General features: G+C 57.0%; 1 protein-coding gene across 2 annotated transcripts; it reads left to right on the top strand.

Annotated features, from left to right (window-relative positions):
- Positions 1-6,439: 6,439 nt before the first annotated feature.
- On the top strand, positions 6,440-11,706 carry PTGES2 (prostaglandin E synthase 2). Of its 2 annotated transcripts, none has more exons than XM_047100049.1 (7): positions 6,440-6,709; positions 7,958-8,155; positions 8,842-8,900; positions 9,292-9,441; positions 9,719-9,919; positions 10,313-10,430; positions 11,097-11,706. In XM_047100049.1, exons 1-7 carry the CDS (start codon positions 6,440-6,442, stop codon positions 11,217-11,219), a joined length of 1,119 nt encoding a protein of 372 aa, XP_046956005.1. In that variant the 3' UTR covers positions 11,220-11,706. The 2 variants fall into 2 exon arrangements, with proteins under 2 accessions (XP_046956005.1, XP_046956012.1); XM_047100056.1 differs by having other exon boundaries at positions 6,444-6,709; positions 8,063-8,155.
- Positions 11,707-13,182: the final 1,476 nt, after the last annotated feature.

The following is a 13,182-nucleotide window of genomic DNA, read 5'->3' as shown; positions in this document are numbered from 1 at the left end:
ATGAGATCATGACCTGAGCCGAAACCAAGAGTCAGACGCTTAACCAACTGTGCCACCCAGGCGCCTAACTAGGGGAGAGGCAGTGCTCTGGATCACCAAGGAGTCACTGGACAGAATATTCTAGACTTGAAATGTCATGAGGTAGAATGGCCAATGCTCCTTTGGTATTAATTCACACCTCTGCTCGCCAGGGTATGAACTAGGGAGGGGTTAGGGCCCGGTCTGCAGCCTGAGAAAACCAGGGCCAGGTGCAGGAAGGGACAAGGCCCAGCTCATGGGCCCCCGTTTGAAACCTGACTCTCCTAGGTGCTGCCCACCCGCTGCCAGTTTACCCCTCTGTAAAGACAGCTGCAGACAAACCATAAGAGACTCTTAAATACAGAAAACAAACTGAGGGTTGCTGGCGGGGTGTCGGGCATTAAGGAGGGCCCTTGTTGGGATGAGCGCTGGGTATTATATGTAAGTGATAAATCACTAAATTCTATTCCTATATTATTACACTATACATTAACTAACTTGGATTTAAATTTTAAAGAGAGAGACAGAGAGAGAGAGAGAGAGAGAGAGAGAGAGAGAGAGCTGCCCTGCAAATTCTGTGAGGTGTTGAAAAGAAAACCATAGGCCCAAAATGGATTCACTTATGTTAAGGGCCCTGTCTCTGCGAGCTAAGACCTAATACCTAATCTCACTGCAGTTTCGGTCCCCCTGCCCCCACCATGTAACCTTTAACTGGTTAGAATGGAATTTCCTGGTCAGCACAATGAAACTTACTGATAGACCCTTCCCGTTTCCGATAGGAGGGTAACCTTGCCTAAAACAATGGATTCTTTGATAACTTCCTTTTCTCTATTCCTTCTCTACCTTTATTTTTTTTTATTTTTTTTTTTTATTTTTTTTTTCAACGTTTATTTATTTTTGGGACAGAGAGAGACAGAGCATGAACGGGGAAGGGGCAGAGAGAGAGGGAGACACAGAATCGGAAACAGGCTCCAGGCTCTGAGCCATCAGCCCAGAGCCTGACGCGGGGCTCGAACTCCCGGACCGCGAGATCGTGACCTGGCTGAAGTCGGACGCTTAACCGACTGCGCCACCCAGGTGCCCCCCTTCTCTACCTTTAAAAAACCTTTCCTTTTCTGCAGCTCAACAAAGCTCCTCTCTCTCTATTTACTAGATGGGATGCTGCCTGACTCATGAATCATTCAATAAAACCAATTTGATGTTTCAAATTACTCAGGTGAATTTGTGTTGTTTAACGGAGGCCATGCACACACACACACACACACACACACACACACAGGGTGTCTCTACACAAGGCCATCTCGGAGTTTCTGATCAAACCCATTCTTCTCTCTGTGTTGGCTCCAGGCCTATCTCAGGCCCACTGGTCTTGTCTCTCTGTTCTCATCTCTGTGTGGTCTGGCCTCAGCTGACACCTGGTGATAGCTATCTTATCACCCCTTCCTCACCTAGCTGCCTCTGCCCTCCTCCACTGGCTCAGCCCAGGAGCCAAAGGAAGGGAGAAGAGTGAAGGGGATGAGGCCTGTCCACGGATTTGAGGCTTAGCAGTGTGTAGTATCCCAACCATACTTTGTGGGGGCCCAAGGACAGTCATGGTCATGGCCGGGCCAGAGATCGAGCCAAGCTACGGTCAATCCCAGCCAACAAGATGTGGGTACTGGGCTGGCTGGAGCTGGAGGGGTGGGGACCAGCTGGGGGTACCCATTGCATTTAGCCTTAGGAAGGGAAGAGTCCTGCAGGCTGGGCTGGGGATAAAGGTAGAGTTCTGCCTCCCCTCCTCAGAGTCCAACAGGGCTGTGGGGGGAGGGTCAGCTCAACATGCACACCGGCCTCATGTCAGTTGAGACTCAGCACTCAGAGGGATGGCGGAGGACCATGGTGTGGACTCAGGCCAACTCCAAGGGCTCCAGGGTAGACAGGACCCTGAAGGCCACACTATTCACCCGTGGGAACCTATAACAAGCTACACAGAAGCCTTGGGGCCAAGCCCCTCCTGGGAGAGGCCAGGACTGGGCCTTCTAACCCAACCTCTGGGTCTCTACAGTACAGCAGAAACTTAAAAGGCATCCACACCTAGGTTTCTCTGTGGCAAGAAGCCAGGAGAACTCCAGCTGCTCCAGACCTTCCCCACTGTCTCTGGAGGGTGGTTCTCCCCACTCCACGTACCCAAGAGGAGAGGCTCCAACGGACTGGAGTGGCCTGTCTTCCCATAGAGGTGCCCAGGCCCCACCCCTTGGATGATTGGGTCACCCAATCACCCAGGGGAGCAGCAAAATGCTCTCTGGCAGTTCCTGCGCCTCAGGAATCCCGTCCAACCCCCCGGACTGGTTTCTAGAAGACTGTGAGCAATGTCCAGCCCAGCCCATGTTTGAGACACAAGCAGTCCTCTCTCCCCTGCTTGAAGGCTGGGCAGGCCATCCCCAGGGGGAGGGGACAACTGGACTTCTCAGAGCCCAGGACCACACCTGGGAGGAGCCTCCAAAGGAGATGCCCCCTGGAGGCCAGTCACGGCAGCAGGAACTCTTGGTGTCCACCGATGAGCCCTCCTTGCTCACTGCAGGTCCAAACACACTGGAGGGGGAAGGCCTACTCCTCCAGAGCCTTGGCTTGAGTTTCTAGTTTTCAGGAGTTTTCCAGCTCCCACGCCTCACCTGTCATACTAGGGCTCACCAGGGGGCCTCAAGGATCTCCCGGCTCCTGCCCCTTCCACGGTTGGGGACCGTGCCTATGGAAAGGCTCTGAAAGGCAGTCCCTCCCTACCTCTCCCATAATACACCCACTGGGTTCCTCCCTCTGCAAAGGTCCTTTGGGCCCACAGGGCAGTGGGGAGCGGGCCCTGCCATACAAGGTCTGGGCCTTGTCAGTCTGGGCCTTAGGTACCTGGTCCAAGCACGCCTCCTAGCTGGATACTCCTGCCTTTCACTCCAGGACCTGAACTCCCACGCAGGCTAGAGGGCCTATGAAGACCACAGTGGGGACTAGAGGCCACTGCCCTGGGCAGGGTCTGCGGTGGACATCCCGGTGCTTAGTTTATCAGGTCTGTGGCTGAGCCTCTCCCTCTGGGGAAGGGGGTCATGAGCAAGGTTGTGACAGGCAGTACGGACAAGGTCAGACCCCCAAGGGAGAGCTCGTCCAGCTTTAAAAGAAGGGGCTAACTTGGGATCAGTGGAGAGCGGGGTGAAGGGCCAGGAGGCTGGTGCAGGGGGTGGAAGAAATGCCGAGAACATGCACTGAATCCTCTGCAGAGGCCAGAGTACAGAGCACAGGTCTGGGTGCCTCCCTCTGGGCCCGGCATCCTTCAGGTCTTGGGTGGGCACTGGCCTCCCACCAAGGCAGTGCAGCTGCAAGCATCCCTCCCTAATTGTTTAGCCGGGTCAGCCAGGACTGGAGTTTCCCATGGCTCCTCGCTTTCTGCCCATACCCCTTGGTCCCCATTTACGGGACTGAAAGCTTAAGTCATAACCAGCCCCCCGAATTCATATGTTGGAACCTAATCTTCGGTGTAGTATTTGGGAGTGGGGGGGAGGGCCTTTGGGAGGTAATTAGATAATAGGGGTGGAGCCCTTGGGAATGGGATTAGTGCCATTGTAAGAGACCCCAAAGAGCTTCCTCGCCTCTCCTGCCATGTGCACAGTGAGAAAGCGGTCATCTATGAACCAGGAATAGGCCCTCACCAGACACTGAATCTGCCAGTGCCTTGTGGCAATGCCTTCCCAGCCTCCAGAACTGTGAGAAATAAATTTCAAAAAAATTTTCGAGGGGCACCTGGGTGGCTCAGTTGGTTAAGCATCCAACTTCAGCTCAGGTCATGATCTCACGGTTCATGAGTGAGTTAGAGCCCTGCATCGGGTGAGCTCATGCCCCGCTCTGGGCTCCACCCTCTGCACTCTCTCTCCCTCTCCCTCTGCCCCTTGCTCACTCACACTCTCTCGCTCTCAAAACTAACTAACTAACTAACTAACTAAATAAATAAATAAATAAATAAATTTACTTAAATAAATTTTTATTTGAGTAAAGCTGACACACAATGTTACATTAGTTTCATGTGTACAACACAGTGATTCAATGTCTCTATAAATTACCTTATGCCCTCAAGTGCAGCTACCATCTGTCACCAATCTGTCGCCATGCAAGATCACAGACTCTAGTCCCTATGCTGCCCTTGAGAAATAAATTTCTGTTGTTTATGAGCCACCTAGTTTGTGGTATTCTGTTAGAGACTGAGATAGTCACCTCCCCATGCTGCTGGATCTCCCTGTCCTGGGCCACCTTCCCTCCAACGCCCCTGGAGACCCATCTTGGGCCACCTCTTCCCCCACATCCTTTGGTCTCCTGTTTAGCCCATACCCTTGACCTTCTCTCCAGAGCACCCTCTCCAAACAGTGAATTTCCTACCTTTAGGATCTTCTGGAGAGGATGCTTATTTCCCAATCATCAAATTACTGCAAAAATCACCACGAACTTTTTAGGTTAAATTAACACATTCCAAAGGCCAGAATCGAAAATCAGAAGTTCACTGTGCTGGGGTGCCTGGGTGGCTCAGTAGGTTAAACGTGGACTCTTGGTTTCAGCTCAGGTCATGAGCTCACAGTTCAGTAGTTCGAGCCCTACATTGGGCTCCGCGCTGATGGTGCAGAGCCTGCTTGGGATTCCCTCTCTTTGCCGCTTCGTTGCTCTCTCTCCCTCTCAAAATAAATAGTCTTAGAAAAGAAAAATAAACAGTTCACTGTGCCAAATCAAGGCGTGGGCAAGGCCGCACTCCCTCTGGATGTTCCAGGCGGTTATTCCCCACCTTTTCCAGCTTCTGGTTGCTGCTGGCCTTTGTTGGCTTGCGGCCCCACTGATCCAACCTCTGCCTGTCTTCCCATCACCTTCTCCACTGTGTGTGTAATCTCACTCGCCTCTCTTCTGAGCCCACTCGTGATGACAGGTAGGGCCCACCCAGATAATCCGGGATGACCTCCTCCTGTCACAATCCCACCTCATTTAAAAGGTGGAACAACAAAAGGCAAAGAAGTAAGGAAAGAAAGTAGGAGAAGGAAAAGAAGGGAAAGGCCAATCATTAGTTTTGAATACCTGTCTTCTACTATCAAAACATTCGCGAGTTATGAGAATCATTTTCTTCTTCTCTTAGACATTTAAAAACCGAATGCACTCTGGGTCATATTATGAATCCGGGGTGGGAGGGCTCTGCGGTCCCTTCCATGCCTCCAGCGCGGCCCAGATTCCCCTTCCCAAGGAGGCAGCCCTGAGAAAGCGAAGGTCCGTGTCACCTGCTTCCCCGAAGCCACCATTCCCGCCTTTCGCGCCCGCCTCCGCCGGCCCGCCCAGGTCCCCGTCGGGGCCCGACATCGCGGGCTCCGGTGCCGCGGCGACCATCCAGCCGACAGCCGGTGGCGGGCGGAAAGTGGGGGCGCCTGACATAACGCGGAGCGCGGAGAGCGAGATGAGGCAAAGGAACGCTACCGCACCGCCATGTCCGCGCAGCACCAGCCCCGCCCTGCTCCCGCCAGACTCCGCCCTTCACGCCCAGCGTTCTGTCCCGTCGCAGCCCAGCTCTCGCGCTTTCTCCCGCGAGCCAAGCTCTGTCCCCGCCCCGCCGTCAGACTCCGCCCCTCCCCGCCCACAACGTGACCCGCCTTTCGGATGGCAGCGTATTCTCCAAGCCCCGCCCCTCCCCCGGGTGCCGGGCGGGGCCATCCGGGGCTGCCCGCCGAGAAGCCTAGGTGGTGGGGGGCCGGACCCTCAGCTATGGCGAGCGAGCCCCGCAGAGGGGCAGAGACAGCCTCCACTCAGCCCCTCCGGCCGCTGGGGACCTACGGGTCAGTCAGTGAGCCGGCGCCTCCACAAGGGCGAAATCCGAGACACGTGGTTTCTAAGGCCCCTTACGTGTATGGAAGAATTTATGGTTCGGGACGCAGAAGAAACCGTGCAGCAGCGCGGGAGGGCAGAAAAAGCCAGAGTTGGGGCACCAAGTCCGGTCCGGCTGTTTCCGCGGCCCTCCTGGACCCAATGCTGTGGCCCTTTTTCTGACACTCTGAAGGGTTCAGTATCTTTCGATTGGGTGCATGAGGTAGAAGTTAATAAACACACATTCCGGAAGACCCTGGGATCCGAAGGCCACACGGCGAGTTCCTGCATTCGGCCCGGGGTCACCACCGAGACCAGTTATATCTCATGTTCAGAAGCCGGGCCTTTAGCGCCTTCCATACATCCCAGGGTGTGTTTGAGCGGCTCTGATGGGTGCGTGGAAACTGGGCGCCCGGGACGCAAGCCCATTCCCTCCAGAGTTGTCTTTCCCCGCTCGGCGTCACTGTCACCCTAGCAACCCTCCCGCGACGGAGACCCGTCCCTTTAAGGGGAGCCTGAGCCCCGGCGGTCTTCGTTTCGCGCGCCCGCCCGCGGCGCCGGCGGAGCGAACATGGCCCAGGTTGCGCGGGCGCTGTGGCCGGTCCCGCACGCTCTGGCCTGGAGGCTGGGCGGTCGCCTCCAGTCGGCACTCCCCGCGCAGAGCCGGGCCGGCTTCGCAGGAGCGGCAGGAGGCCCGGGTCCCGCTGCTACCGCCCGCAAGGGGAGCCCGCGGCTGCTGGGGGCGGCGGCGCTGGCCCTGGGGGGCGTCCTGGGGCTGTACCACACCGCGCGGTGGCACCTGCGCGCCCAGGACCTCCGCGCAGAGCGCTCTGCCGCGCAGGTAAGCCCGGGCCGGATCGAGCCGCGGGTGGGGGTGCTGGGGGGCAGCAACGAACTTCGGGACTTCTGGCGGGGTCAGGTATCGCCTCCTCCGTCCGTTCGTGACCTTGGGCGACTGACTTGGTTTTAAGTCTCTGAGCCCTTAGCGTCCTCATCTGTGAAATGGGGTCGCTACTAATGCCTGCTAACTAGAATTGTTGTCTTTGCCCTAAAGTCGTTTTCTAACGTGTTCTTAGACTTTTTAACGGAAAGCTTTGGAGATCACAAGAAAGGGAAAGAAAGCTTGCGGAGTTTATTATTTTCCATACTTTTTTTTGTCATTTGTCATTTGGAAAGTAATAAACGTTCCCTAAACCCTTCCACTGCCTTCAGATCCTAAAGCTGTGTATTTATTAGTGTTAGTGTTTTTAGGGAGCCGATGACCCTTAGATTCCAGGCCCCCGGAGACAGAGAGGGACAGGGAGGTGTCCCATAGCCGAGTGGTGGCCCAGCTGCCCTCGCAGTGCTCCATACACATCGCCAACACAGCCTTTCTCTGCTGTGGCACCCACCATCCATCCACAGATGCCCCTTTTCTGGACCCAGGGGGAGCAGGATGGTGGGAGGGGAGTGGCCTTCTCTGTATCTCTCTGCCCACCCCCCATTGGCCAGCTGCAGTTTCCCATCTGAATGGTGAGGAAGGTGGACTGCCGCTGTGGCTTTCCAACATGAATACGCAGCAGCAAAAGCTCACCGGGGGCTGCGGAACATGCAGATCCAGGGCCGAAGCCCAGCTACAACCCTCCCCACTTGGAGATCTGAGCTAGACCCCACTCTGACAAGTGCTGGGCTCCGCCCTCTCACCCAGAGTCCCTTGGGCTGAGGGAGTGGCGGTGGGCACTCCAAGTTGAAACAGTTGCTCTGCATCTCGGGTGGCACACCTGGGAATGTCTGATGTCCCCTTGGGATAGGAGGGAGAGGAGAGGATCTAATGTTGAACAGAGACCGGAAGATGCTTCCTCTCCATACTTCCTACCTGGGGGGGGGGGGGGGGAGGGGGGGCGCTGGATGGGCGCTTGAGGCTGGAGTGCCCACTGCAGGAGCCTGCTCCCCACCTCCCTGTGCCTCCCTTTCTCTCTGTCACCTACCCCGGTTCCTCCTGATGTTCCCTAGAAGTCATCCTAGAAGACTTCCTTGGGAAAAGTTTGCTTGGGGGTGGGGCCTGGGCGCCAGGCTTCAGAAGCCCCTCCTCCCTCTGCTCCCCACCCAGCTCTCCCTGTCCAGCCGCCTGCAGCTGACCCTGTACCAGTACAAAACGTGTCCCTTCTGCAGCAAGGTCCGCGCCTTCCTCGACTTCCATGCCCTGCCCTACCAGGTGGTGGAAGTGAACCCCGTGCGCAGGGCCGAGATCAAGTTCTCCTCCTACAGGAAGGTGCCCATCCTGCTGGCCCAGGAAGGAGAGAGCTTGGTGAGCCTCAGGGAGCGACCCCCCATGTCCTGGGTTTTCCTGGAGTACCCCCGAGTTAGGCCCTGCTGTGCAACTCTGGAAAAATGTGGGGTCTTTGGACCTTGCTGAGGATTATGAACCAGCTGGGCCAAAGGAGGCAGAGCATCACAGAATTCGACAGTGAGCTCTGAAATCAGGGCGGTCTGGGCTCAGGGTGGGGCTTTGTCACTCCCTGGTTGTGTGACTAAGGGCCACTTAGTCTCTCTGGGCTTGCTTGTTCATTAATCAAAGGAGGACGATACTCTTGGGTGGTAGGAAATGGTTGGCACAGTGCTTGGCTCCTAGCTTGTAGTTTCTAGAGTCCACCCTGCCCCCCCACTGTCTGGGAGGCCGGACAGGCAAGTGGGGAGGTCCAAGATGTTAGGTCCTCCCCATACCCTCCTTCCCTTCAGTCACACTTGGGCCTCCCTTACCCAAGATGGGCCTCCCTGAGGATGGGGACTAGGTCCTTGGGGAGGAGAAAGCTCAGAGTGGACATCAGTTTGGGGGACGAACCCCCAGGGATGGATATAAACAATGCCAAGCTTCCCCCCGACCAGTTTCCTCGAATGCCTGGGGGTTTGTTTTAAGAGGACCCTGGTGACCCTGCTGGTGGCCAGACAACCCCTACCCATGCCCCCAATTTAAACCAACCTCTCGTTCTTCAGCAACAACTGAACGATTCCTCTGTCATCATCAGCGCTCTCAAGACCTATCTGGTGTCGGGGTAAGGAGCCCCTCAGAGGCCCAGTCTGGGGTCACATTTCATCCCTTTCATCTCCAGGGAGGCCTCACCTGGGTTCCTACAGGGGCGCAGGGTAGGGCTGCTGCCCGGGTTTCCAGAATGAGCCATGGGCTTTTTACTCTGAGATACCCCCTTCCTTTCCTCTGCACGTCTCCCTCCACCAGGGAAGTGCTTCTGGTGTTTGCCCCAAGTCCCTCTTGCTGCAGGACCTCCTGTGGCACCCACGAGAGGGTGGAAAGTTTTGCGGGTTGGTGCCGGTTCCATCCCGGAGCTGGGTCAGGCTGGGGTAGATACTTACCCTGAGGAGGTCACGGCTCAGCCCCCGCGGAGGAAGAACTACTTGGGATGAGACTCTGGATGTCGTCTCCCAAAGGCAGCCCCTGGAAGACATCATCACCTACTATCCACCCATGAAGGCCGTGAACGACCAGGGCAAGGAGGTGACCGAATTCTGCAACAAGTATTGGCTCATGCTAGATGAGAAGGAGGCCCAGCGAATGTATGGCGGGAAGGAGGCGAGGACGTAAGTGGGGCCGGCGCAGGTCCCAGGAGGTGGCAAGGGCGGGGCCTTCCCAGAGGGGACAGGCTGAGCGAGACACTGTAAGGGGGGAGCACTATGGGAGACCAGGAGGGCTGGGGCCACGGCCAGGGCTGAGTCTCCTTAAGGACCTCCTGCTCGGGCCTCAGCTTCCCATCCGCACGCTGCGCGGTCTAGACAGCGTACCTGCTCCCGCGCCTCCCAGGCCCCAGGCTTCCTAAAAGCCCACCTGGCCTGCCCTCTGTCCCCACTTTGTCCACAGGGAAGAGATGAAGTGGCGGCAGTGGGCAGATGACTGGCTGGTGCACCTGATCTCCCCCAATGTGTACCGCACTCCTGCTGAGGCCCTGGCCTCCTTCGACTACATTGTCAGGGAGGGCAAGTTCGGGACAGTGGAGGGTGCCGTGGCCAAGTACATGGGTGCAGCTGCCATGTACCTCATCAGCAAGAGGCTTAAGAGCAGGTGATGATGGTGTGTGTGTGTGTGTGTGTGTGTGTGTGTGTGTGTGTGTGGCCTGCTGTCTCTCAGTCCCTAGTATAAACCGAGTCAGGACTCGAACTCAGAACTTCCAGTTGCCTCCACCACCCCAGGGGAAGCAGGACTGGCCTCAGAGTCCAGAGCTGGGTGCCTGCCTTCTGCCTTCTTCTGTTTCCTTCTCTGTGGTCGGGTCTCTTTCCTCCTCTGCCCACGGCCTCCCTGTCTGGGACAGATGATGACTGATTTTTGCAGGGGTGATGCCCCTCGGGGGAGCAGCCCTGCCCCCCCCCCCCCCCCCGCCGCCGCGAGCCTCGCTGCTGTCCCAACCTGGGCTGAGGTTTGGAATTCCCCTGATGGACTTCCCCCTTCCCCACCCAGGCACCACCTCCAGGATGACGTTCGTGAGGACCTCTATGAGGCTGCCAACAAGTGGGTGGCAGCCGTGGGCAAAGACCGGCCCTTCATGGGGGGCCAGCAGCCAAATTTGGCTGATCTGGTGAGTGTGGTGGTGGCAGGGGGTGCCCGGACCTGAGGGGCCTGTCTGGGCAGAGAAAGCCCGGATGTAGGCAATACCTCCATCTCAACAGCCCTCCCACTCCGGAGGCACCTGGCTCCCTGCAAGGGACTGTCTTGATTTACATAACTGACAGGCTCAGAGGAGGGGTTGGCTTCAGGCCCAGCCTGATCAAGGGGCCCAAATGGTATTAGGTCTCAGCCTCTCCTGTTTCATCTCAACCCCTTGGGGTTGGCTTTAGCTTGAGGCAGGCCTGGGTCCAGCGCTCCAAGCTTGCACCCAGCAAAAGTCCCGGGACGGTGTCTTGTTGGTCTGGCTTCGATGCCAAGCCTTGAAGCCGTCCTTCAAGCCAAGGTGGAATATGTTGATTGCCAGGTCCGGGTCTTAGAGCTGGGGGGCGGGGGGGGTCCCCTCTCCTCAGCACATTTTCCCAAAGGAATCTCTGGAGGTGAGGGTTCTTGCCCAGATGTGGGGTGTGGGTGAAGGGCAGGCAAAACCTATAGAAATCCCACACACTTCACTCAAAGCCCCAAGTGCAAAATTGGCTGTTCAGTGAGCGCTTTCAGAGAGGAGAGGTGACGGGCCCCAGGGCACACAACTGGTGGAGGACAGGGCAGGTCTGGACACCCCCTCTGTACCCACCCCCAGGCAGTATACGGCGTGCTGCGCGTGATGGAGGGCCTGGAGGCTTTTGACGACCTGATGCGTCACACCCACATCCAGCCCTGGTACCTGCGGGTAGAGAAAGCCATTGCTGAGGTCCCCCAGTGACCTGAGTGTCCCAGGAGGGGTGCGAGACAGTGAAAGACACCAGCTGCCAGGACCAGGACCATGGGGTCAGCACCTGGTGATGCTGTGCGGTGGGGGACAGGATCGTTCTGCATCTTGCCCCCCCCCACCCTCCCAGCCCCAACGTTCTAGCATTGGACACCTGCTGAGGCCGTGGGACGCTGGGGGACAAAACCCAGGTTTGATTTCTGTTCGTAGTCCCCCTGAGGGGCACCCCGGCCCCAAGGAGCCAGCCCACCCCTGCCTCCCGTCCTGGGCCTCCCTACTTTCAGCCATTCTCGGGGGCTCACAGTGGCTGCTGTGTCCACACCTTGTGGGTGGGGATTGGGTCGGGCTCCTGCCCTGGACGGGGGAAGTGGGAATAGTCCGGTTCGCAGAGGATTTCATCCCTGGCTCCTCTTGGCTCCTGCCCTTCCCAAGTGCCCCCGAGACTCTGTGTCATGTTGGCAATAAAGAAAAGGTTTGCGGCTGTCGTGGAGATCTGTGGCGAAATGCTGCGTGGGAGGCTTCAGAAGGAGGCCGTGTCCAGCCCTGGTGGTAACTGCTATCTGTCCAGTGCCTTCTAGGTGTCAGGCCTGGGGTGAAGGACTTAGCAGGCTTTGTGTCACATAAACCCTGGCACGCCACCACAGGATAAGCAGCAGGGAGGCTTGAGGTGTCCCAGGGCACGGGTCCAGCTCTGCCCCTCGCTGACCGTGGGACTTTGGGCAGTGGCGCCCCTCCCTGAGCCTCAGTGTCCTCATCTGTCGAGTGAGCATAATGATAGTCTCCACCTCGAGGGGAGGTGGTGAGGGTTTGATGGGGAGGTGCAGGTCAAGTGTGGAGAAGGACACCGGGCTCAGAGCAGGGGCTGGACGGATCTCATCCTGCTCTACACATCAGGAGAGAAGGTTTCAAGAACACTGTCCCTTTCAGGGCCCTCTGAGACAGATGGGCACCCAGGCTTCAGTCCCAGGCCTGCGACTTCACAGGTAGGGGACTCTGGAACAAGGGGTCTAGAGGGAGAAGCCAGCTCTAGGAGCAATGGTCGTTGGGGGGGGGGGGCGGTTAATGAGTGGCGCCCCCTTCTGAGCAGAGCACCCTGGTCGGGGGTCCCTATTCCCCTGGTTTCAGCAAATGAAGAGCACAGTGGCCTCCCCAGGCCAGACAGGTGGCTAGTGGGCAGAACTCTACTCCCTGGGCTCTCCCTGCCGGGGCAACTGGGCAACCCCTTCCCCCAGACCCCCTCAGGAGAGTTTTAAAATTTTATTTTCTTTATTAGTTTTTTTTTTTAAACGTAAAAATAATTTGGGGCACGTGGGTGGCTCAGTCAGTTGAGCGTCCAGCTTCGGCTCAGGTCATGATCTCACTGTTTGTGAGTTCGAGCCCCGCATCGGGCTCTGTGCCGACAGCTCAGAGCCTGGAGCCTGCTTCCGATTCTGTGTGTGTGTGTCTCTCTCTCTCTCTGCCCCTCCCCCACTCGCAATCTGTTTCTCTCTCTCTCTCTCTCTCTGTCTCTCAAAAATAAACATTTAAAAAAACATAAAAAGAATTCATGTGCCTTGTGACGGCAGACGTTGAAATAAGAGGCCTGAGGAGCATTCTGGAGGCAAAACAGCCTAACATTTGGAAGCAGCGGCCTCAGTCTCTCCTGCAGAGCTGGTCTGCTACCTGCTTGTTCTCATTCCCATCACAGGCTTCTGTCCTTGTCAGCACACGTGACCCTGGCTTGTTGTTCACAGCTGCAGGGTGCTCGCTGCATGGATAAGCCATAGCCCGCTGGCCAGGCCAGCCCCCCTTCCTGTCTCCTGGGAGTGCCTCTCCTGTGGGAGGAAGCAGAGAAGCCAAGGCCGGAGGCCACATCAGTCTGTGGCATGAGGCCACCTCCAAGAGCCACGCTTGTGTCCAGAATACTGTTCCTCTGAATCAGTCAGGCCTTAAGTCCTCAAAGGGAGGCCTTTGCTCC

This window comes from Lynx rufus, unplaced genomic scaffold, assembly GCF_022079265.1.
Source record: "Lynx rufus isolate CCGP_SWC_20201006 ecotype Redwood Valley unplaced genomic scaffold, mLynRuf1.p SCAF_10, whole genome shotgun sequence".
Taxonomy (NCBI): domain Eukaryota; kingdom Metazoa; phylum Chordata; class Mammalia; order Carnivora; family Felidae; genus Lynx; species Lynx rufus.
The sequence above is the reverse complement of the archived record's forward strand: the minus strand, read 5'-3'. Positions and strand labels throughout refer to the sequence as shown.

Bases quoted from the DNA above. Each gene is read 5' to 3' on its own strand.
- PTGES2 (XM_047100049.1), top strand. From the start codon at position 6,440: ATGGCCCAGGTTGCGCGGGCGCTGTGGCCGGTCCCGCACGCTCTGGCC. The intron at 8,156-8,841 runs GTGAGCCTCAGG...CTCGTTCTTCAG, and splicing joins CCCAGGAAGGAGAGAGCTTG to CAACAACTGAACGATTCCTC. The intron at 9,920-10,312 runs GTGATGATGGTG...TTCCCCACCCAG, and splicing joins AGCAAGAGGCTTAAGAGCAG to GCACCACCTCCAGGATGACG.